The 23,611-nt window shown below is 37.2% G+C and overlaps 2 protein-coding genes across 4 annotated transcripts in view; both read left to right on the top strand.

Annotated features, from left to right (window-relative positions):
- Positions 1 to 17,624, top strand: part of LOC132168844 (uncharacterized) — a 50,178-nt gene extending 32,554 nt beyond the window's left edge. For 2 of the 3 annotated variants that reach the window (XM_059579902.1, XM_059579905.1), the window contains 27 exons: positions 2,753 to 2,840; positions 2,989 to 3,054; positions 3,133 to 3,192; positions 5,780 to 5,866; positions 6,275 to 6,461; positions 7,196 to 7,239; positions 7,323 to 7,454; positions 7,548 to 7,679; positions 7,771 to 7,823; positions 7,902 to 7,950; positions 8,208 to 8,266; positions 10,425 to 10,564; positions 10,655 to 10,836; positions 11,511 to 11,639; positions 11,746 to 11,831; positions 11,926 to 12,041; positions 12,148 to 12,260; positions 12,454 to 12,577; positions 12,805 to 12,926; positions 13,898 to 14,084; positions 14,172 to 14,400; positions 14,867 to 15,191; positions 15,332 to 15,471; positions 16,400 to 16,518; positions 16,633 to 16,834; positions 17,003 to 17,072; positions 17,383 to 17,624. In XM_059579902.1, coding sequence (XP_059435885.1) covers positions 2,753 to 2,840; positions 2,989 to 3,054; positions 3,133 to 3,192; positions 5,780 to 5,866; positions 6,275 to 6,461; positions 7,196 to 7,239; positions 7,323 to 7,454; positions 7,548 to 7,679; positions 7,771 to 7,823; positions 7,902 to 7,950; positions 8,208 to 8,266; positions 10,425 to 10,564; positions 10,655 to 10,836; positions 11,511 to 11,639; positions 11,746 to 11,831; positions 11,926 to 12,041; positions 12,148 to 12,260; positions 12,454 to 12,577; positions 12,805 to 12,926; positions 13,898 to 14,084; positions 14,172 to 14,400; positions 14,867 to 15,191; positions 15,332 to 15,471; positions 16,400 to 16,518; positions 16,633 to 16,834; positions 17,003 to 17,072; positions 17,383 to 17,496 — 3,355 coding nt within the window. In that variant the 3' untranslated portion in view covers positions 17,497 to 17,624. The remainder of the gene's footprint in view (positions 1 to 2,752; positions 2,841 to 2,988; positions 3,055 to 3,132; positions 3,193 to 5,779; positions 5,867 to 6,274; positions 6,462 to 7,195; positions 7,240 to 7,322; positions 7,455 to 7,547; positions 7,680 to 7,770; positions 7,824 to 7,901; positions 7,951 to 8,207; positions 8,267 to 10,424; positions 10,565 to 10,654; positions 10,837 to 11,510; positions 11,640 to 11,745; positions 11,832 to 11,925; positions 12,042 to 12,147; positions 12,261 to 12,453; positions 12,578 to 12,804; positions 12,927 to 13,897; positions 14,085 to 14,171; positions 14,401 to 14,866; positions 15,192 to 15,331; positions 15,472 to 16,399; positions 16,519 to 16,632; positions 16,835 to 17,002; positions 17,073 to 17,382) is intronic. The other variant, XM_059579904.1, reaches the window with a different exon arrangement.
- Positions 17,625 to 19,504: 1,880 nt separating this feature from the next.
- Positions 19,505 to 21,861, top strand: LOC132173040 (aldehyde oxidase GLOX). The gene is made up of 3 exons (XM_059584598.1): positions 19,505 to 20,341; positions 20,848 to 21,181; positions 21,434 to 21,861. The coding sequence occupies exons 1-3, from the start codon at positions 19,577 to 19,579 to the stop codon at positions 21,859 to 21,861; spliced, it is 1,527 nt and encodes a 508-aa protein (XP_059440581.1). The 5' UTR covers positions 19,505 to 19,576.
- The last annotated feature ends 1,750 nt before the right edge of the window (positions 21,862 to 23,611 follow it).

The raw sequence follows: 23,611 nt of genomic DNA, 5'->3' as shown, positions 1-23,611 counted from the left end.
GTTTAAGGCTTGGCTAGCATCTTGAGTTCCAGGGTCTCTTGTTTGCCTAGGATATACTTAGTGAAAGAACTAAGGAACGGGTTCCAAGCCTAAATCAACCACACAATCAATACTGATCATAAGATAAAATTATTGAACTATAAATCATATAAACAACACAAATACTAAATCTATAGCATATCCACAATACAAGATTTTGCTGACGAAATAAAAAACCCTTTGAACACATCAAATATAAAAACCACTATGGGGTAGCCAAACCCAAAAAATCACTATCATGAAGAAGACAATAAGACAAACATACACTTACAAACTAAGACTCCATTTGAATAACAAACACCCCACTTGCCTCCACTTTAGCTGCCCGCTAGGCAATCTTCTTCAAGTTCCTTTTCTTATTAACCCATAGTTAAACTTCTTTGCAATTGGAGGATGTGTTTGGTTTGGTTTGAAAAACGAAATCATAACATCAAGAGAGAGAGAGAGGCTATGGGCTTGTTACAAATCCTCTCTTGGCACAAGGATGATTGAAGCAAGATTACCTCTAGAAGGGATCTCTAGGTTTTTCTCAAAGTTCTTGCTTGTCTCCAACAATAGGCATCGTGTTCTATTTTATTTAAGCTCCAGAAAACACAAGAAAAGCCCTTCAGATTTGTGCAGATTGCGGAGCAATGTCATGATGGCAACTAGGTTTTCATTGTTAACCTTCTGAAACTAGGCAAGTAACGTCCTGAAGGCATTCATACGTTCTTCTGGCAATGTTTACCAGAGGCTTTTTGAGCTTCAACGTCATGACGACATTCTGACATTCCTCTGTTGTTATCAGACAGAACCTTTTCAAGGTTAATTGTCATGACAACATTTTGACGTGCATCTGACATTATCAGATAGAAGCTTTTTGAGCCTCGCCATTATGACGACTTTCTGACATGATTAGGCAGTAGCATTCAAAGCTTCATCTCATGACGGCTTTCTGACGAGCTTCTGACGAAACCACACAATCACTTTTGACACATTCAGACAAGGGACGTCATAACGTCCTTATGACTTCTATCTGATGTAAAGAACAGAAACCCCTTAAAAATCATCTTTTTCACACCAAACACTTGGGAGATTAAAAGATTTACAAGTATGGTTTTGAACAACGAATGAGATAAATTTACCTAACACTTTGGCATGCTGATGGTAGCTTCGTTTTAGGCCAAATCTATCTGGGATGTTTTTGAGAAAATAGAGCGTCATTTGGCTGGTTGGAAGATGATGTATTTGTTAAAGGGTGGGAGAGTTACCTTGATTAAAAACAAATTGTCTAATCTGCCTACTTACTTCATCTCTTTTTTTCCTCCCAATTAGTGTTGCCTATTGCATAGAGAAATTGCTGCGGAATTTTTTGTGGGGTGGCATTGGTGAAGAGCTCAAATTCCACTTGGTTAGCCGTTCTAAGGTTTGAACTCTGATCTGTGGAGGGTTGGGGTCCGAAATTTGCTTTCGTTTAATCAAGCTCTTTTGGGGAAGTGGGTTTGGCGCTAAGCTCATGAGAGAAAGGCCTTATGGAGGGTGGTTGTGGATTCTAAATATGATAGTTCATGGGGTGGGTGGTGTTCAAATGAGGTCCATGGGTTTTATGGCATGGGGCTTTGAAAAAATATCAGGAAAGGTTGGGGGAGTTTAAAGTCATACTAGATTTAAGGTGGGTGACTGCTCCAAAATTAGATTCTGGCATGAAGTGTGGTATGGGGATCAAGTCCTTAAGATAGTTTATTCCTACTTATTCGGTATTGCCCGTTTTAAGGATGTTTCCGTGACAGATCTTTTGGAGGCTTTCTGTTGACTCTCATTAGTGGAGCGTTAACTTTCTTAGAGTGGTTCACAATTGGGCTGTGGATTTCTTTACTCCATTCTTCAATTTGTTGTATTCCCTTAGGTTGAGATATGGAAGTGAAGACTTGTTGGGTACCTTTCAAGAGAGGGTTGTTTGATGTTAGATCATACTACAATGTCCTTGTTCCCCATGATAGTACACCTTTTCCTTGGAGAAGTATTTCGTAGAATAAGGTCCCCTTGAGAATGACGTTCTTTGCTTGGTCGGCGGCCGCTTTAATGAAGATCCTTACCATCGATAACCTAAGAAATCGGCATGTCATTGTGGTTAATTGGCGTTGCATGTTAAGAAAGGTGGGGAGTCAGTGGGTCACCTTTTACTCCATTGTGAGATTGCCGGTGTTCTTTGGAATACCATTTCAAGTAGTGTTGGGCTGGCTTGGGTCATGCCTAGAAGAGTGAGAGACCTTTTTGCTTGCTGGAGTGCTGCAGTATGGAAAATTGTACCGTCCTGCCTTCTGTGGTGCATTTGGAAGGAAAAAAATGATTGAAGTTTTGAAGACCATTAGCGGATGGTGGTGGATCTAAGGGCGTTTTTCTTTAAGACTCTTTACCGCTACTGCCTTTGATATTAATATTTCTAGCCTTCATGTTTGTCTTGATCATTGTTCTTCTTCTAGTTAGGTGTTTCTTGTTTACAAGAAGTTGGATTGTGCCTTTGCACTTTTTGACTATTGAATGAGGCATCTAAATGTAAATATGTGAAATAAAATAAAATAAAAAATTCCTTACTTTTCAATCTGCATTTTCAATTACACCTTAGGTTTTTAGCTTAGCCTCTTTAATTATAACATATTTCTGGTCTTAGTTTCTACTTTGAAGATTTAAGTGCCCTGACAATGTTGAAATGGGATAACAATTGAGATTTCAGCAGTGCGTTACAGTCGCCTGGGTCAAAACGCTCTGAACCATTAGTTGATCAAAGGGACAGCATTGTGCTTACTCCTAAGAATGTGCAGGTAGTTAATTCAGCTACATATTTTTTGTGCCTTTCACCAAGAATAAAAACATTTTTCTATGATTCATTTCTAAAGAAAATGGTTTCCTTGCAATTATATGGTTGAACAACTATTTGTATGGTTGATTGTTGTTGCTCTTTCAATTTAGGCCTTGAGAACTCTCTTCAACATTGCTCATCGATTGCTTAATGTGTTGGGACCATCCTGGGTTTTGGTATGTTGGCTTACATTATACTTCATGTCAATAGCTTCTTTTTATACTTCGTTAATGTTTTATGAAATTTAACTGTAGGTGTTAGAAACTCTAGCAGCTCTTGACCGTGCAATCCATTCTCCACATGCCACCACACAGGTAATTTTCTTAAAAATCTTTTAAATGTAAAATCCTGCCATTATTAATTGAATCATAGTTGCTTCATGTAGGAAACTAGATCTTTGAAATCATATGCCTGTGAACATACATGATGACCCACTCTCATGTAACCTCAAAATTAGGCCGTTGGGTATGTTTTGACTACCTCCTCTAAATACCACAGGATGTTCTCGTGAATTATGATTGTTGTAGTTTGCATGAACGGTTTAGACACAAAAGGCGCAACCCAAGTAGACAATGAGTAGACAATAGATACACCTAGCTAGAAAGAGAAAGCAAATCAAGAAAATTATGCAAATTAAGATCTAAAGCAACTGTCCAGTGAGTTTTGAAAAAGAAAGACTTATAGTTCCACTACCGTCCTCTCATGGTTTTCAAAACTTCTAGTATTTTTTCCCTTCAAAGACACTGAAAATGTAGGATGGAACCATCTTGCACAAAGTTGCATTTTGAGGACTGTTGTCTGACCCTCTCCAACAAGCAAAAAGGTCTACTAATCTTTTAGGCATGACCCAAGCTAATCCAACTCGATTGAAAATAGGGCTTCACAAGGCACTGGTGATCCCACGATGGAGTAGAAGATGATCCATAGGCTCCTCACTCCTCTTACACATATAACACTAGTAACCACAATAACATGCCGTTTCCTTAGGTTATTCATGGTAATGATCTTTTCTATAGTAGTTGTCTAAGTAAAAAATGCCGCTCTGGGAAACTTATTCCTCCAATTACTCTTCCAGAGGAAGAAAGTGCTATCATGAGGTACAAGGACGATAAGAAAGATCTAACGTCAAACATCCTTTTCTTGGAAGGGCCTAGCAAAGCTTGTCTTTACCTTCCTGCCTCAACCTAAACGAATGCATCAAATTAAAAAAATGAAGCAAAGACATTCACTTCCCAATCTTGAGCCGCTTTGATAAAACTTACATTCCGCTTATGGGAATCACTAGATAACTCCAAGTAATATGCTACAAAAGCGTCCTTTATGAAAGAAATACTATGCAAATATGGAAAAAAAATTCCTTAAGGACTTGTTTCCCACACCACTTGTCATGCCATAATCTAATTTTAGAGCCATTTCCCACCTCAAATCTAGTTTGACTAGAAAACTCCCCTAGTTCCTCATGATATTTTTCCACAAGCTGCATATTTGGCATAAATTATGACTCTCCATTAGGCCTCTCTCTCATACACATAGTGCCAGAGCCACTTCCAAAAAAAACAGGGTTGAACAAAAGCAAATTTCGGACTTCCAACCCTCCCACAGAAATCTGAGAACAAACCTTAGACTAGCTTATCAGGTGAAATTTGAATTCATCACCTAGCTCACCCCATAAGAAGTCTGCTGTAATTTCTCTATGCAATTGGCAACACCAGTAAGAAGGGGAAAAAGAGACATGAAATACGTAGACAACGTGGAAAGTTTGCTCTTGATTAATGTAATCCTTCCACCCTTAGACAAGTACATCATCTTCTAGCTAGCCAAACGACTCTCGATCTTCTCAATAACACCATCCCAAATAGATTTGGCCTTAAAGGAGTTCCAAACGGAAGGCCAAGATACTTCCAAGGCAAAGAAGACATCACACAACTCAGAATACTGGCCAATTCGTCAACATTGTTGACACTACCCACAAGAACCAATTCTAACTTAGATAATTTTCAAACCGGATACAACTTCAAAGTATAAGAATAGGGCACGCAGGTAGCCATTTTCAACCTATTGGCTAGGACTTCGGCAATAATCTTGTAAACTCCACTCACTAGACTAATAGGTCCAAAAGCTTTAACATTAGCAGCCATGGATTTTTTTTCAGAGTTTTTAGATTTATGTTCTTCTTTCTCTATGGGTTAGGGATTCTCTTGTATACTTCCTATGTACTTGGGTTTCGTTCCTCTGTGCTTTGAATGAATATACATTATTTATATATACAAAAATGGATATATTCGGAATGAGGGCAATGAAAGTGGCATTTAAAGCTTTTTTCAAACTTGCTTCTAGCATGAAAGTCATGGAACACTCTCATAACATCTTCTTTAATCACATCCTAGCAAGCTTGGAAGAAAGCCATAGTAAAACCATCAGGGCCCGACACCTTATCACTATTTATACCTCTCAGCACCTCTATTACCTCATTCTCCTCAAACGGTTTCTCTAACCAAGCGGCCTTCTCCTCACCAATGGAATCAAAAGCACCAAGTGGCCTTCTCCTCATCAATGGAATCAAAAGCAAGGCTTCGGCCACCAGCTAAATTGTTCGGTAAACAACCTACAATAGAAATTGACAATGTGTTCCTTGATCTTAGTTTGATAAGAAGTAACTGATCCATTTACCAACAGCGACTTGAATCCATCAGTTTGTCATTGGCTGTAATTGCATAACTGGGGGTGCAACTTTGGTGGGTTGGATTCATTTGTTTGCTATCATGCAAAGCATATATAGCATAACTCCTTATGGTCTTGAGTTAATTTTAATGGTTGATTATTCTTGCTCAAATATCTGTTAATCCAACAGATGTTAACTCTGTCATAAAAGCTTACATGTCAACATTATTGTATCTATAGGAGGTCTCCGCAGCAGTCCCAAAGCTGATGAGAGAATCATCTGGTCAATACAGCGACTTCAATATTCTCTCTTCTTTGAATTCTCAGGTAAGGAAAGCAAGTTAAGGCATCTTTGGAAACTGATTTTAAGGTTTACCACATCTTTAAAACCCTTTGTTTTATAATTTTTTTTTTTCATTTTGAGAATTTACTGGTTTTCTTGTTCTTTCCAGTTGCTGATGACCCTGTATTTTGAAAAAGAGAAACCAAGTGTTTACTACATCTTTAAATGTTTTTTGGACACAACCAGACTTCCAGAGAATTCTTGATAAAAAAAATAATAATAATTTAAAATTTCCATGCCAAATATATTTTCAACATCATTTTCTTCTTCCATCATTGAAAAGGAGCATGTGATGATCTATCTTTTTCTTTTATTTATTTTACACAATTACAGGCAACATATTCTAACATTCTGTTTTCCTCTTTTTTCCCCCTTTTTTTCTGTTTACAAAGCTTTTTGAGAGCTCGGCATTGATGCACCTATCTGCCATTAAGTCTCTTCTTTCTGCACTGCATCAGTTGTCACATCAATGTGTGGCGGTGGCTTCAAGTGCTTTTGGACCAGCGTCAAGTCAAAAATTTGGAAGCATCAGTTTTTCAGTGGAGAGAATGGTTTCGATCCTTGTTAATAATTTGCACAGTATGTGATGCTAATGATTTTGCATTCAGTGTTTGCATATATTTATTACATGTATGGCTTTTCAAATTAATAAGGTATAAAGATAATAGAGAATGTTGTTTGTTTGATCAACTACAACGTGCTGCCATTTACATTACATACTTGCCATGTTTGAATTCTATTTGAAGTCTTTGACTTAGAAACAAATTGTTATATATATATAAACAAAAGGCACTTCTTGAGACTTCACGACAAATTCACGAGTTATATTGTAAATCTTTCATCTTTTCATAATTTTTGCCAAAAAAATAAAGTAATAACCCTACAATGGCTTCAAGTGTTGAGACTGTTATTTTCTTCCTTGTCATGTCTGATACAATGCAAACCTACTGCTGGCCTTCAATGCTGATGTTGAACCTGCATATTCTGACGTGTCAAAGCATAGTATTGCTCATGGAATTTATTAGATATAACAAAACAAGCGTTCCTGACAGACTTCACTTTGATATTTTCATTCTCTTTTAAAATCACTTAACGTATCAAAATATTTTCATTTTCTTTTGATCATGTTCCACCCTTCGCTCCACCGTTTTGGTGCAACAATTCCATGACTATTACCACAGTGATAATGTTTCCTGGATTCTTGTTGGAAGTTATACAGAGTTATGACTACTGTGTATATATATATATATTTTGGTGTTATGATTTATGTTTCTGTTATTTGATTCATTCTGAATTTATCTACTGTATTACAGGAGTGGAGCCATTGTGGGATGAAGTTGTTGGCCACTTTCTTGAGGTGATGATCTTCAATATTTCTTTAATAGCATATGGTTGTAGCACCATTTACATCCTTCTTGACATAACAGGAATATTTTGCAGCTTGCAGATAATTCTAATCAGCACTTACGAAATATGGGACTTGATGCATTGGATCAATCAATATGTGCTGTTTTAGGTTCGGACCAGTTCCAGGACAGTACACCATCTGGATCCCGTAGGACATCTGAAGAGGTGAGAATTTTTGCCTCTTTATGGTTGAAGTTGGGTATTTGATTGAAAATGGGGATTGATATTGCTTGCATGGACTCTCTCCCTCTCTCTCAGATGGGAACCAGGCTTGCAGAGTTGAGATCACTTGAATGTTCTGTCATATCTCCATTGAGGGTTCTTTATTTTTCTACTCAAAACATCGATGTTCGTGCTGGTTCTTTGAAAATTCTACTTCATGTATTAGAGGTAATATGTTACTACCAGGGACATTAATTTTGCTTTCATTCTGTCGCAATTCTCAGCCTACTCATAATTTCTTCTCACAATCTTCTTTCAGAGGCATGGAGAAAACTTACACTACAGCTGGCCTAATATTCTTGAAATGTTGAGGTTAGCCTTTGCTTTACTATATGTGTCTGATTGCTGGTTCTCTTTCCTTGATTCATTTGATTTTCCTTTTCTGTGAAGGTCTGTAGCAGATGTGTCAGAAAAGGATCTTGTCACTCTGGGATTCCAGGTTAGAAAACTTTCCGAGTGAGATTTTTCTGAGTGCAAGATGTGCTGTTGATTTCATTACTCATTTTGGCTAAGGATATGCACATACAGATGAACAAACACGTGTATGCATATATAAAAGTAGAAATGGGCTTGTATATGCAAGAGAAAGTACATAATACATGTTAAAGAACAATCATTTGAAGTTACTATTATTTTTACTGTATAATGGTCTGGTCTGTTCTATATATCCAATCTGACTTGTGTATTTGTCTGTAGAGCCTACGAGTCATTATGAATGATGGACTTTCAACTATACCGGCAGACTACCTTCATGTGTAAGATCCTTTTGTTTTTTGGCCATGCTTGTGTAAGATCCTAAGTTTGGCATTTTTGTTACTATTTTATTAATATTTTCCTTGAAAACTACTTCTGTTTTTCATTTACTGTGTTTTGTTTTTTCATCAGTACTTATATTTTTCTTTTGGGAAAATATTTTAGAACCCCTTGTGCTTTTTCGAATTTTGTGTTTTAGACCTCAGTTTTCACTTTTTTTTTAAAAAAAAGGGGGTGGATCCTGGGTCTTTAACTGGTTTGACGGGCTCAGACCTGGTTCCTGGTTCCTTAACCAGGGATGCTACGCTGGTGTCTCCACCGGTGGCCGGTTTGATCCTGATGGCCTCTCCTGGTGTTGTTGGGCATGGTGGGTCTAATTTGGTGGCTCAGTTGTTGCCAGTAGCTTTGCATGCCGATGGTGTCACGGGTGCTTATCAATTCAACGGGCTTGTTTTATCTCTGGCCTAGTACTGGTCGGTTGTGGGTTTTTTTTTTTTTTTATTATTCATTTCCTTGTGTTCTCTCTTTCTAGGTGTTCCTTATGTATACTTCCTGTGTCCTTAGGTGTGCCTCACGCTTTTAATAAAATTTGACATTACTTGCGCACGCGCGCACACACAAAAAAAAAAAAAAAAATGTTTTCAATTTGGCCATTTTAGTACCTAAGTTTACAAATATCTTAAATCTAAGGCCCTAGCCATTTTCCCTCAAATCAATGACAAAAATGATATGAAAATACTATTATGCCCTTCCATTAAAAAAAGTTGAAAAAAAAAAACCTGCTAGCTGCGAGCCACCGTATTTGGTTGAAAAAAAAATTGAATGAGAAAGGCATAATAAAATTTTCAAGCCATTTTTGTTATTTGATTGAGGGAAAAATGGCTAGAGGTCTAAAATTTAAAATCTTGTAAACTCAGGTATTAAATTGACCAAATTGAAAACTGAGATCTACAAAGCAAAATCAGAAAAAAGCACAGGGGATTTTGAGATATTTACCTTTTGTTTTTTCTTCTAAATTGATGGTGCAAAATTCTGATGTTTCATTTTGAAGTTATGATTATGCAAGTCCAAATTTTGAAGTTCTTTAGTGTGATGATGTCGCATTGCCTTTGCATACTTTTGGTCTTCCATGCACTAAAGGTGATAAATTTTTGAATTTCAATAAATAAATGCAACACTGAAGTTCAACTGTAGACAAACTTACATTGTGTGTTCCTATCTCAGATTTTTGCATTATTGTAAGTACTAAGAACACAATTGAAGTTATGCCAAAATTAGAAGGGATTATGGCTTAGTTGAATTGAGTTTGTTAAGAAAAAAGCATGATGTACACTATAATATGTTTTCATCATCCGAGACAGCTATTCATTAGGGTTTCATTCATCTCGAACTTTTTTTGTAATTTCAAGGAAAATTGCATTACACTTGTAGGAGAAGGGTATAAACAATACTCAAAATGTGTTAGTGAAGATTTAGTTGTTAATTGGGTTGGAACCAAGTAGTAGGGAAAACCAAATTGAAGGTAGATGTTGAAGCTATGATATCAGTATTTTAGTTGGAATTTGGAAATATTATGTATCGTTATGATCCTGTGGTGCTGCAATTGATGAATTGTTGTGGCTGTATAGAACCTGCAGACATCATGCTTAATTGATTCTTTGGAAGTACACTTGATCATGGACCAGGTGGCTCACCCCATAAATAGTGCCCTTGAATCCATGAGGAAGTTGCAACTTTGATGTTCTCTCTCTCTCATCTGAAATGAAACCATGGATATTCTTTATAAAATAAATCACGGTCGTGCAATTTATTTCTTCTACCTCCCTATTTTCTCCTTTTTTTCTGGGTATAAAGGGTCAAAGCCATGGCTCCTCATTATTGGCTTAAGCCTTGAAGAAATGGAGTAAATAAGAGGGCTTAGGCTGGGTTCCATTGAGCGGTCTAGGGCTGGGCCTGAGCTTCAAAATTAGGTCTGTGCAGGCTTTCATATTTTAGCCTTACTGTAGGCTGACACCCACCCTAGACTCAGCCCCCACAAAATGATCAGGTCTATTTGCAAACAAGAACTTATTCATATATGGTTGTCACTGCAACATGGAGAATTATGTGGAACACTGTTTACACATGTTGGTCATACTGATATTTATCAGAATATTGCAGGTGTTTAGATGTGACCGGGGCCTACAGTGCTCAAAAGACAGAGTTGAATATAAGCTTGACTGCAGTCGGCCTCTTATGGACTGCAACTGATTTCATTGCGAAGGGGCTTGTTCATGGGCATGGGGGGGAAAAGGAAACAGGTTAATGTCATTGTAAACTAATTAGCTCATCAATTGCCTTTGCTTTAATTTCTTAAAAAGTATTTGGTTTTTGCTCACTGTATATTTTAGGAATTTTGGATGTGCATTCTATTCCAAAGCAAATGGATGGTGAAAAAACAGAAGAACTAGCACTCAACATTTCTTATACTGTGAACGAGCAATCTTCCCTGATAAATATAGTTGACTGCAACAAGTTGCTATTCTCCGTTTTCTCGTTACTTCACAAGCTTGGAGCTGATGATAGGCCAGAGGTAGGATAGCATGTCTGTGATAATTGATCTCATTGTACTATTAAACACTTTTTCATTGGTGCCTACTCATCAAAGTAAGGCCTGAAGATTCCAAGTGATGGCATTTATTTGTGTGTAAACCGATGCCCTAGAGATTGTTTCTTGGATGGTTCTACTATTTTCATATTATAACATGCTTGTTGATTTATCAGTTATAGCATCATAAATGTGTCTCTTGTGGCCTTTAAAGAGATAATCAGAGTACTGATGCCTCAAGTAGATTCAATTTGCACAAGAGTGCTTCTATGTTTCTTTTAGTTAGAAACTTTAGGATCTGGATGTTTAGGCCCAGTTTGGCATTGCAGTTGGGAGAGCCAAAAGCTCTTGTAGGCCCTGAGAAAAGCTTTCAGCAAATTACTTGTGTTTTTGCCATTACATGCAGAAGCACATTGCTCAACAGATGAAACTAACGAGCAGTCAGAACAGAGAAGTAGAAAATTGGAGCTTCTCCAGATAATGAAAAACTTGCTTTTTCCCTTCTCCTTGCATAATTATGGATCATCCCTCCCAGTTTTTCCATTTTGTTTTGCATATTGGTTACCATTCACCCCCTCCAATGAAAGTGATTGTGTAACATTTACACCATTGAGGCTGTTTAGTATACCCATCATGTCTGAACCCACTCTACGTTTCAGGTCAGGAATGCAGCTGTCAGGACACTTTTTCAAACTCTCGGAAGTCATGGGCAAAAACTATCAAAAAGTATGTGGGAGGATTGTCTTTGGAATTATGTTTTCCCTACATTAGATCGTGCTTCTCACATGGTAAGCTGAATTGGTATTTAAATATCAAGTTGAGAGCTTTTTTACTCTCTACAAATTTGATTTCTTTTCTTCTTCTTTTTTTTCTTTTTTTTTTTTTTGGTTCAAGGCTGCTACTTCATCAAAAGATGAATGGCAAGGGAAAGAACTTGGAACTCGTGGAGGAAAAGCTGTTCACATGCTCATACATCATAGGTAAGTGAAGTTGAAAATATTAATCTTGATTTGAAAGGTTTTTCTATTTTACCCCAATTGTAATAACATATCCTTATTTTTAATGAATATGCAGTCGTAACACTGCTCAGAAACAGTGGGATGAGACACTTGTACTGGTCCTGGGTGGAATAGCTCGAATATTACGATCTTCCTTTCCTTTTCTCAAAACCTTAAGCAATTTCTGGTCTGGTAGGTTTACCATTGAGTTTTTCTGTATCTGGCTTTTTTTTAATATATATATTTGATCTTTCTGTTATGAGTCCCACAAGTATGAGATTATGTTTCATTTCTGCAGGATGGGAATCTCTGCTCCTTTTTGTAAAGAATAGCATTTTAAATGGTAGCAAAGAGGTTGCTCTCGCTGCAATTAATTGTTTACAGACAACTGTTCTTTCTCATTCTCTTAAGGTAATCATCAATTTTTCTGAACTAGAGCTACTGTTTTGATTGTATAGTAAAATGTCTTTTAATTGCATTTTGTCTCCCTACAATGCCTTTCATTGTTAACACAGCATTCTTTGACTTCTACTTAATATACGTACAATTGAGTAGCATCAATTAGGTATACTCATTATAGCACTGAATAAACTGTATGAATCAGGGAAACTTGCCGGAGCCATACCTTAACTCAGTACTTGATGCATATGAGTTTGTTCTTCAGAAGTCACCAAACTACAGCGATAATACAGCCTGCAAGGTCAAGCAGGAGATTTTACATGGTCTCGGTAATCATTTATTCAACTTGGACTTTTGGTTAGGTTCGACGAATATTTACATATAATGCAAGTGCGTGAATGCATGGAAATGGTGTATCTGTTATTCATCCTTACTATCCTGCGTAGTGTATTCATGATATGGTTAAGGAGAAACTGTTAATGTTGTCTTTGCTACTCTAACTATGAGGGAACCAGCTCTTCAACATGCTTATGTTCTTCTCTATTTGTATAAACAGGAGAACTATATGTCCAAGCACAAAAGATGTTTGATGATAGCATGTATACACAGTTGCTAGCAATCATAGATTTGGTGGTTAAGCAAGCCATAATAACTACTGATAGCTTTGAAACTGAATTTGTAAGTATGATTTCGTACTCAACCCCTTTCCTTTTTACCTTCTTTTTTATTTTTTTTTATTTTTTATTTTTTCCTTTTGGGGGAATCTTTGATTATATACTAGCCATTGTTTCTTATTCATTCTGTACTGCACTTTCTCTAACCTGAGAAAAAAATTTATTATCAAAATAACACAGCCTAAAATAAGTCAAAAGGTCTCCATGCTTTCTGCCAGACTGCCACTATTGAGAACCGAGAAGAATGTGATATTGTTTTAGAGTTGAGACGTCATTTGAGGGAAGTTGAATTTAAGATGTCTTCAACAAGTAGTGTACTTGGTCGAGATCAGAAATTAGCATGAAGTGGCAATGACACATTGTTAAAACCATCCTCCCCTACCCTTGAGAGAATTATGGTCTTGCACATTACCTTCATTTATTTCAAATCTATTGGGTCCACTGTATCAAGAAATTCATTATAGGAATCAGTTTTGATCTTTTTATTACAATTCCTGTACTTTCACGTATTCTTGGCAAGTTTTGGTGGTTTAGCTGTCATGTGGGACTGTGTTATTAGTGATAGTAGAACTGTAGTGCTATAGTTCTGTCAGAGCTTCCTCACCTTCTTCCTTTTCTATAATAGAGCAAAGTAAAAGAAATGAATTAAAAAAAGGAATGAAAGAGGGATCAATTGTATTTGAAAATAAGCGTCAGTGGAAAATTTAAGTTGGCTGACGAATTAGCATGCTAGTCTTGTAAGAGCCTGAACTTGCATCCCAGAAGTTCTGTCAGAGTCCTTATGCCATCTCATACGTAGCCATCTCTTCCTCTACCTTGCTGTGCTTTCAAAGGAAAGAAAATAATGATACAGCCGTTAGCTACTTCTCAGAGTTTGTAGTAGTAGTAGCAGGAGCGCATCAGGAATACTGATGCTATTCAATTATCTCCATGGATCAAATTTTTTTCCCTGAAATCCATGTTGCTTTTCTCTAGGGACACATTCCACCCATACTACGGACTGTACTGGAAACCTTACCGCTGTTATGTCCAACTGAGCACATTTCTTCAATGTGGCTTACTCTCCTTCGGGAGCTTTTGATATATCTTCCAAGAGCTGATTCTCCCTTACAAAATGAGGAAGATGAATCAGAGCATGCCAGCACGAGTGATCATATGCGAGGTATAAAATTTAGTTGCGGGAACATTCGCTAGATTTTGATTTTACCTTCAACTAGCAAGTTCAAAATTTATGCCCTATTTTTCACAGATGCCAACATGAAGACAGTTGATGACATACCTAATGGCACTGCTTCCATATCACAAACCAAAGTGGAAGCTCCATCTCTGAGTTCTGGTTCAACAACAGCTTTACCAGCAGGAATCCCAAGTTATCTGTTTGCTGAAAAGCTTGTTCCTGTGCTGGTAGATCTTTTCCTACAGGCACCAGAAATTGAGAAGTATATCATATTTCCTGAGTTAATTCAAAGTCTTGGAAGGTACTAATTACTGTAGTCTGTGGTGCTAAATTTCCTGTTCTCAATTATAATATTTTGGAAAAGGTGGTAGTTTTTGGATAGTAGGTAGTGAATCTACTACTAGAGGGGGATAATCTTTTAGAATCTGCAATTCTACATGCGGTGTCGTATTGTAACTGGAGATGATTAGGCACTGTTCTGGCTTCTTTTAACAACACTTAAAAAGCTTTTTTTTTTCATGGTGTCATGACATGGATGGGTAATGGATGGATCATGGCGAACAAAGAATTTCTCGATAATGACTATTGAAGCATATGTGAAGCTATATGCATAGTTAATGATATGTAGAATAAAATATTTAATAGCATACATAAGGTTGAGCGTCCTTGCACTTATCCTTGTTAAACTGTTTCTTATTTATTCCTTGTTTGTTTTAGGATTCAAAACTATTTACACAAGTAATTAACCGGATCAATCCTCTTTTTAGGTGTATGATGACAAGGAGAGACAATCCAGATGGTGCACTTTGGAGAATAGCTGTTGAAGGCTTCAACCACATTCTAGTTGATGATGTCAGTAGATTAACTGTTAATGGTGGACCAACTTCAAATATTAGTAAACCTGCACGAACATGTATCTGGCAAGAAGTTGCAGATGTTTGTGAAATATTCCTCGTTGGATATTGTGGGAGGGCTCTTCCTTCCAGTTCTCTGTCACCTGTAGCACTAAGGGCTGATGAGTTGCTTGAGATGGCCATCCTAAACATTCTTGGTGACAATATTCTTAAGTCACCAATTGATGCACCTCTAAATGTAATCTCCTCTCCTATGTCGAATATAGAAACCTGAGAAGCATTGCTTCAAATCTGAGGCTTCAGAGCAGCTTATTTCCTTTTTCTTTGTTTCTTTCTCTCCTTTTTTTTTTTTCCTAAAACTTTTGTTGTTATTCACAGATTCTGCAACGACTAGTTTCCACCTTGGACCGTTGTGCATCACGCACGTGCTCGTTGCCTGTTGAGACTGTGGAACTTATGCCTTCCCACTGTAGCAGATTTTCCTTAACTTGCTTACAGAAGTTATTTACCTTGAGCAGGTAATGTGATCCTATTCTTGACATATTTTTCAGTATCTAAATATGTGAACTTTAGTGTTCTATTGCTTTGGTATCAAACTTGATGGCTGACCATTTCAAGAGAACTTGTCCAAATTCCGGTCTATGAGATGGTTCCAATCTTTCTTTGTTATTCTTGGTCATCTGCTTTACTGGGACCTGAATGCCAATGCCAAATGCTTTTGTCACAGCAGGCAAATAATGAAGTTAAATAGTATGATAATGGTCTTTTAAATGAAATAAATACCTTGAGCAATCAGTTGGTCCCATCAACTAGAATTACCATCTTTGTGCAGATACTATCAGTCTACCTGACTGCCTTCCATAAGGCATCCCCTTTCCCCTGTACTTCTTTACGATGTTTTTTTGTTACTAATGAATGAAATGTCTTTTAGTTATCCATGAGCGTCAGTTTTCTCGATATATTTTTATGGGAAAAATAGACTTACTCCCCATGAACTGCTAGGTCATTTGCAGATAGTCGCCCAAACTACCATTTGTGATACTTGACCCGATTAAACTACCATTTATTTTTTTTGGGTGGTTTCCCCTAAAGCCTGAAGGGTGGATTAGCCACCCCCAAAGGGATGCAGGGGTGGCCGAACTAGCCCCCAGGGTTGCGGTGTGGTTCTGCCAGCCCCTTAGGTATTTCAAATAAACAATATACAAGTGTGCGTCACGTGCGGCATTTTCCATATACTTTAACGTCAAATACAAGTAAAGGGTGCCAACTGCACAAGAAGAAAAAGAATGTAGTTGGAGGGGGTCAAGGGTAACAAATGGTAGTTTGGGTGTAAGTGCAAATGAGGTGTCAGTTCTAAGGGACCAAGTGTATTTTTCCTAACTCCTGGCAAAACAATTGTATTGAGATTTGGAATACTGATTTGATCATTCATGATCCGAGTTACAGCAAAGAAACCGACAAGTGGAATTTGACGAGATCTGAAGTCAGCAAAATCTCAATCATGATGCTCATGACCAGATGCGAATACATCTTGAACAGATTTCTCGCTGATGAGAATGACTTAGGTATGTAGCTTTGAAAACTTCATATATGATTTATCAAATGTTAGTAATGTTCCTCTTCTGTCCATTTTGTCTTCAAGATTATACCCTCTTGAACCGCCTCTACTGTTCCTGCAGGGGAACGTCCATTGCCAGCAGCTAGGCTTGAAGAAATAATCTTTGTCCTTCAACAACTGGCCTGTCTGATTATTCATTCGGACACAGCATCCGTTCTTCCCTTGGATCCATACTTGAAAAGTGGACTAGCAGAGGAAAACCACGACAAACGTCCACATCTACTTGTTCTATTTCCCTCTTTCTGTGAGCTCGTTATATCAAGGTGAGAGATAGTATGAAATAATGTCAAAAGGGATGATATCAGTGAGAGGCATTATATATATACCCCGAAAATTCAGATTGCATGGTGCAATGATAAAAATTTACTATCAAATGCTGTTTCCAGTGTTCCACGAAGTAAGCTTATCCTTTCCATCTTTTTGATGAACAGAAATGCAAGAATAAGAGAGCTTGTGCAAGTACTTCTCAGACTCATCACCAAGGAGTTGGCACTTGAAAAGGTTAGCTTAGCCAGTTGAGTGGTGGAAGAAAAAGAATACACGTTGACAAGATCCAATCCTCAGTAGCCACATCATAACGTTATTTGTTTATAAAAAAAGGTTTAGATCAGGAATTTTCTCATCCTCCATTGGTTCAGGGCTGTATAGTAGTTAATTTGTACATTATAGGAAAAATGTCAATTTTGTTATATTTGTCAGGATTATCATTTTGTGGATTACGAGCATGGGTATATCATTGGCCCCTGGATTGAATGTAACAGATGTACGTATACAGTTTCATTGATTCAGTGTACACAACATTTATTGACAGCTTGAGACTGGCTCAATTTTTGAAGGACGACTTGAAGACGCACTGGAACCTGAGCTGCAGTTTGAAATTATTTTGTTTTATTTTTTGGGGGCCACTACCCCAATTGCTTACTAATATTAAATTGTATGAAGGCTTGTAGACTAATATTAACCTGCTGGGAGGGGGACTATTTGTCAAGGGCTTCTTTCGAATGTATTCTAGTGTCAACTTATTTATATATAGTTCAAGTAGATTTGACGTTTTTGAGGGAGCAAGTATTTTGGGTTTTAAATAATTGGTGTAGGAAAGATGAAATTTCAATATCCAATGAGATCTAATACAACATGCTAAGAAATTATTCAAGTTATAAGTTTAATTAATCTAATCATATTATATTAATCATTGACACTTTCATATTCAACAATGTTCAACTCGAATATGAGTCCATCACCACAGCCACCTCAAATGGAAATCCTTTACCTAGTGCCACATTATAATTACCAAGAGACTAACACTCACGTATAAGTCCATAACCACATAGCTTGCACTAGCCCTCAAATCGAAATGATCATGTCATCATCAAGAAAACAATACTCAGAATGGTGTACGCAGACCACAAGATGATACAACTTTTGTTTGCACCTAGTATAGTTAAAAAAACAAAAGAACATTGTGATTTTATTGATTGTTTTACATGTTACAAGTGATTAAAAATCCTAGTATTTGTAGTACTAGCACTCCTTACTAACTCGATTAATAGTAGATTGTAGAAATAAACACGAATTCTACTTACTTAACAGATGATTTTTTTTTTTAGGGTTGGCCATGGTTACTCCCAAAATGATTATACTTTTGAAGAATTCTTAAAAAAAAAAATTAAACTTCGTCACTAAAATTTTTGCATTTCATTTATTTACTGATTTATTTAATTTTTAGTGAAATTATGTGTGGTTGCAAATTCTCCTCCCGCTAAGTGTTATTTCGGGCCATTTAAAGAAGATTTTTTTAAAAAAAAACATTATTGATTGTTTACACTATATCTCATGGTGTAATATGAATAGTATTTTAAAATTCTTGAGATTTGTTTCGTGAAAATCTCTGCCGCCTCTAGACCGAGTCAACACCTTTATGCACAAATGCCACTTGTCACTCAGCCCATCAATGAATCTAAGTCTGTTTGAGATTGCATTTAAAGGGCTTAAAAGTGCTTTTAATACTCAAAAAACGCGTTTGAAGAAAAAATTACTTATTTGGTAAAAAAATTAAAAGCACTTTTAAGGGTTCAAAAAGCCTTAAAATGACTAAAGCGCATTTTTGACAAAAGCTTAAAAATGAAACTTTTGCCCAAAAGCTCTTTTTAACTAAATACATATATCTAATGGCAATAGGGAGAATAGTTCTCTCAAGGACTTTCAAGCTTATCTGCGAAAACAATGGATTGAAACCTTTATGGTACTAATATTTATATAACCTATTTTTATTTGTATATATACATATATAGTAATCTATAATGCATACACGACCAAGCTAACGAGTTGAGTTGAACTTGTTCGCGAACATTAACCGATTCAAACCTAGTTTTATACACGTTTGTATTGTTTAATAATTGCACACAATTTATGTTTATAAACGACCTATTTAATAAATAAATCGAGTTCGAGTCGAGTTGTATGTAACAACAATGCTAAGCATATATCCATGCACATAAGTAGATAGATAGATTACACTAAGCCCCCAAGTAAATAGATAAAGAAATAATATGGCTAGCTAGCATCTTGCGGAAAAGGAAATGAACATGATTTCAGCCGCAGATATGCAAGTTCAAGTATCATCTTTCTTGAGCTTATTATATGATGTCCTTCATGCATGAGTGCATGCATGCATTCCTCTGTGATGAGCTGCGAAGTTTAGGAGCCCCTGCAAAGATTAGCTTTTCCCTCCCTTATTATTATATTATTATTTTCATAACAGTTTCTCTTATATAAATATTCACATTTTCTTCACTCAACTGCATCCCTCCAAAACTTAATCTTAATTTCTCTCTTCCCTTAATTACCATACTGCCCTGCCCACCGACATGATCGCACCACTCTTCCTGATTTTAGCCTCATCCATTCTTCCTTTCACCTTGGTTTTCTCTCAAACGCTGCCGCCGTATCCCGGCGCCCGCGATGGCGAGTGGGAGCTTTTGCAAGCATCCGTCGGCATATCCGCCATGCACATGCAACTCCTCTACAACAACAAGGTCATCATGTTTGACCGGACCGACTTCGGCCCATCTAACCTCTCGCTGCCGGACGGCCGGTGCCGGTATGACCCCTCCGACGACGCGCTGAAAGTTGATTGCACCGCTCACTCTATCTTATACGATATTGGCACCAATACTTTCCGGGCTCTCACCGTACAAACCGACACGTGGTGCTCTTCCGGGGCTGTTCTTCCCGACGGGACCCTCATCCAAACCGGCGGCTACAACGACGGCGACCACGTCATCCGCTCGTTCACCCCCTGCACGGACGAAAACTGTGATTGGTTTGAGGTTCCAAGACACTTGACCGAACGGAGATGGTATGCGTCCAATCAAATACTGCCAGATGGTCGGATAATCATTGTCGGAGGGAGACGACAATTCAACTACGAATTTTACTCTCAAATCCAACAAGATTCTACTTCATCGTACCCAGGAACTTTTCGGCTTAATTTTCTACTACAAACCGCGGATCCAAGTGAAAACAATTTGTACCCATTTCTACACCTTTTGCCAGACGGAAACTTGTTCATTTTCGCTAATACACGGTCGATATTATTGGATTATAGACATAACCGTGTGGTGAAAGAGTTTCCTCCCATCCCCGGTGACGACCCTCGTAACTACCCGAGCTCGGGCTCGTCGGTGTTGCTTCCTCTCGACGAAAACAATGGTAATGTTGTAGCTGAAATCATGGTGTGTGGCGGCGCACCGCGGGAGGGGTTCTTGCAGGTAACGTTATATACCACTTATGTAAAAAATCTATATTTTAATCATTTAATTTATATTAGGGGTAACTTCACTTTAGACTCTTGAATTACCACGCGATTTAAGAAGTCTCCAAACTTCAAAACCTCTTAATTTGGGCCCCTAAACTTTCAATTGCAGTCAATTTGAATCCCTTCATCAGATTTAGCCATTAACTTTCTTGATTTACCCTTAAAAAGACAAAAATATCCTTCTTCTTTTTTTAACTTTATTTATTTTTTAATTTTTAATTTGGAATTTTATAAAAAAAGGTTAGAGGTATAAACGTTATTGTTTCACTTTTAATGAATCGCTTGGTAATTCATGGGTTTGAAGTTACCTCGTGTGGGCTTAAACTCTCTTAATAAGATGAAGCCCAATACTTAAAATATTTAATTGAAATCTGATACCATATTAAATCATTACTTGTCCAAAAAAATTTAAGTTGATAAGAAGACAAAAATTTAATTATTTAATTTATATTCTAATAGGTAACACAATATGGGAGCTTCACGCACACCCTTTCCACGTGCGGCCGATTAAATGTGAGCGATGAGAACCCTAATTGGGTCATGGAAGACATGCCAATAGCACGAGTGATGGGTGACATGTTGCTTCTTCCCAACGGAGACATCATTATAATCAATGGTGCAGGACATGGGACTGCTGGTTGGGAAAATGGTCGGGATCCTGTGAGAGAACCAGTCATCTATCGCCCTTCTGCGGCCTCTGACCAGCGCTTCTATGTCATGTCAGCCTCGTCAAAGCCAAGACTATACCATTCCTCAGCGATTTTACTACCCGATGGGCGAGTTTTGGTTGGAGGTATAGTTATTAAATCACCACTAATCTAAAAATGCTTAAGCTGATACGACCGAAATAGATAAAATTTAATCACTTAATTATATTTTGACTCTCTTTCACGTGTGGGCTTAAACTCCCTCTTAATAGATTAAGTTCAATACGTAAAATATTTTAATTGAAATAATTAAGGGGTGAAAACATTTGCTTGAATACCATATTAAATCACTACTTATCCTAAAAGATAAATTTAATCATTTAATTATATTCTAACAGGTAGTAATCCGCATATATACTATAACTTCACTACCATGGAGTTCCCGACTGATCTAAGCCTAGAGGCCTTTTTGCCGCCCTATTTAGCGGCGGGCTACAGCCTGATTCGGCCGATAATCATGTCACTAAACGAGGTTGTAAGGCACGGAGAGTTTTTCACGGTGATGTTCACCGTACCGGAGTATTTGACGGTGGAGGCTATTTCAGTGAGGATCATTGCTCCGTCCTTTACAACACATGCATTCTCCATGAATCAGAGGATGGTGGTGCTGAGGTTGATTGCAGTTTCACACTTGACAAAATGTACCTACAATGCAACCGTGGTGGGGCCATCGACGGCTGAGATTGCGCCACCAGGGTACTATATGTTGTTTGTGGTGCATGCTGGTATACCAAGTTCTGCAGGAATGTGGGTGAAGGTGCAGTGATTGGGTTGTGATGGTGGGTAGGTGACCTGCTTGTAAATGCTAATTAGAGGCTTTGTTGCTGTCCTATATACTTGTGTAACTCTAGGGGTTGTGTGGAATGTGTGTGATATACAGACAATAATAACAGTTGGGCTTTAGTTTTATCTAAGCTAGACAGCTGCCAAATACCTATGCTGTTGAAAGGGATCCCAAGCTTGACTTTTCAAATGGTTTGGGCTCATATGGATTAACATAATATAATCATATAGTAATTAGTTGTGTATAAAGTTTGTCCTGATCATTATTTGAAAACAAAATTATCAATTGAAAAATGTTTTCGATTTCAAAAGGTGATTTAAAATAACGATTTTAAGACGTGCAATTTAAAAACACGATTTTTAAAAACATTGTTAAGCCTTTGGTAAGATCGTACTTTCACCTTTAAAATTGTGTGTTTTTTTTAATCTCATTGTGTGCGTGTATATGAAAGCGCAATGCTAAATGTAACCAAAACTCATTGAGCCATATGATTTTGCATATTAAAATGTATTTTTAAACAAAATCGTGAAAAATAGTTGTTTGAATTGAGTTTTAAAAAACAATTACGATTTGAAAAAAAAAAAAAAAAAAAAAACACGCACACACACACATTTTTAAATTGCAAGCAAATGAGTGTGTTCTTAAACATGCATAATTTTAGCGCCCAAATGTGGTTTTAAAAGTCAAACCTCAATTTTGTGAAACATTTAAATGCATTTTTAAAAATCACGTTTTTCATTAACCACGTTTTAAAGTTGTTGTTATTCCGATCAACCAAACGAACCAAATTTGAACTTATATGGACGGGTTATGGCTACAAGGAAAAAGAAAGGGATTTTTACCTCCACCTTTTTTCTTATAGTATTCCTAGCAGGCTTCCTATATGGGGTTCTCTTCCTTAAGTTTAGGAAAACTGTCAAAAAAATCACAAAAAATCACCCATAGCATAGTGCTGGAAATGATCTGATGGTAACCTTTATTCTGGATTTCATGTTGTGTTAAGAGTGGATCTCTTAATGCTTTTAAGTTTTGTTGCGTAGATCTCTTGCATGTACTTTTGAAGTGTTGGAAATGAAAATCTTTGATCTTTTCAAAACAAAAGTTTGACTTTTAGGCTAAAGTTTAAGTTTTGTTTCGAGGTATGATTAGTGTTTGCATCAATGAAAGAAAGCCATTTTAGGCCTTATAACATTTTAAATGGGTTAAAGATATGATCTTTTCGAAGTATGGAGTTCTCTACTTATAGATCGTCCCAACAGTTTGAGAACTGTCTGAACGGGTTAGACCGTACCAACGGTCCAAAACTGACCTAACCGTACCAACTGTCCGATCGTTCTCGAACGATGGAGGTTTCCAACTAAATGTTTGAATTGCCCATACAATTTAATGACACTTTTAAAACTCTAACTACATAGGTTGTCCTATTTAAGGGTAATGATGCGGTCCAACACTCATTTTTTTCCCATATTCAAAAGCCATAAATAGAGAGAAAGAGAGCGAGAGAGAGAGAGAGAGGCTAGTACTCTTGAAGGTTGGTCTCTCTTAGCTTGGAGGACAATATACCTAAGGCTAAAAAAATCTCTAACCTCTTCATTTTTCATGCATATTTTACTGTTTGACTCGTACCTAAGCATGCTTAATTGTTTGTTTAAGAGAAAAACATGTGATTTATTAAATTGGGTTGTTTTTGTAGAAAAATGAATTAATCTTGCATGAGAACCGAATGATGGAC

This window comes from Corylus avellana, chromosome ca2 (assembly GCF_901000735.1).
Source record: "Corylus avellana chromosome ca2, CavTom2PMs-1.0".
Taxonomy (NCBI): domain Eukaryota; kingdom Viridiplantae; phylum Streptophyta; class Magnoliopsida; order Fagales; family Betulaceae; genus Corylus; species Corylus avellana.
The sequence above is the reverse complement of the archived record's forward strand: the minus strand, read 5'-3'. Positions and strand labels throughout refer to the sequence as shown.

Bases quoted from the DNA above. Each gene is read 5' to 3' on its own strand.
- LOC132173040 (XM_059584598.1), top strand. From the start codon at position 19,577: ATGCACATGCAACTCCTCTACAACAACAAGGTCATCATGTTTGACCGG. The intron at 20,342-20,847 runs GTAACGTTATAT...ATATTCTAATAG, and splicing joins CGCGGGAGGGGTTCTTGCAG to GTAACACAATATGGGAGCTT. The intron at 21,182-21,433 runs GTATAGTTATTA...ATATTCTAACAG, and splicing joins TGGGCGAGTTTTGGTTGGAG to GTAGTAATCCGCATATATAC.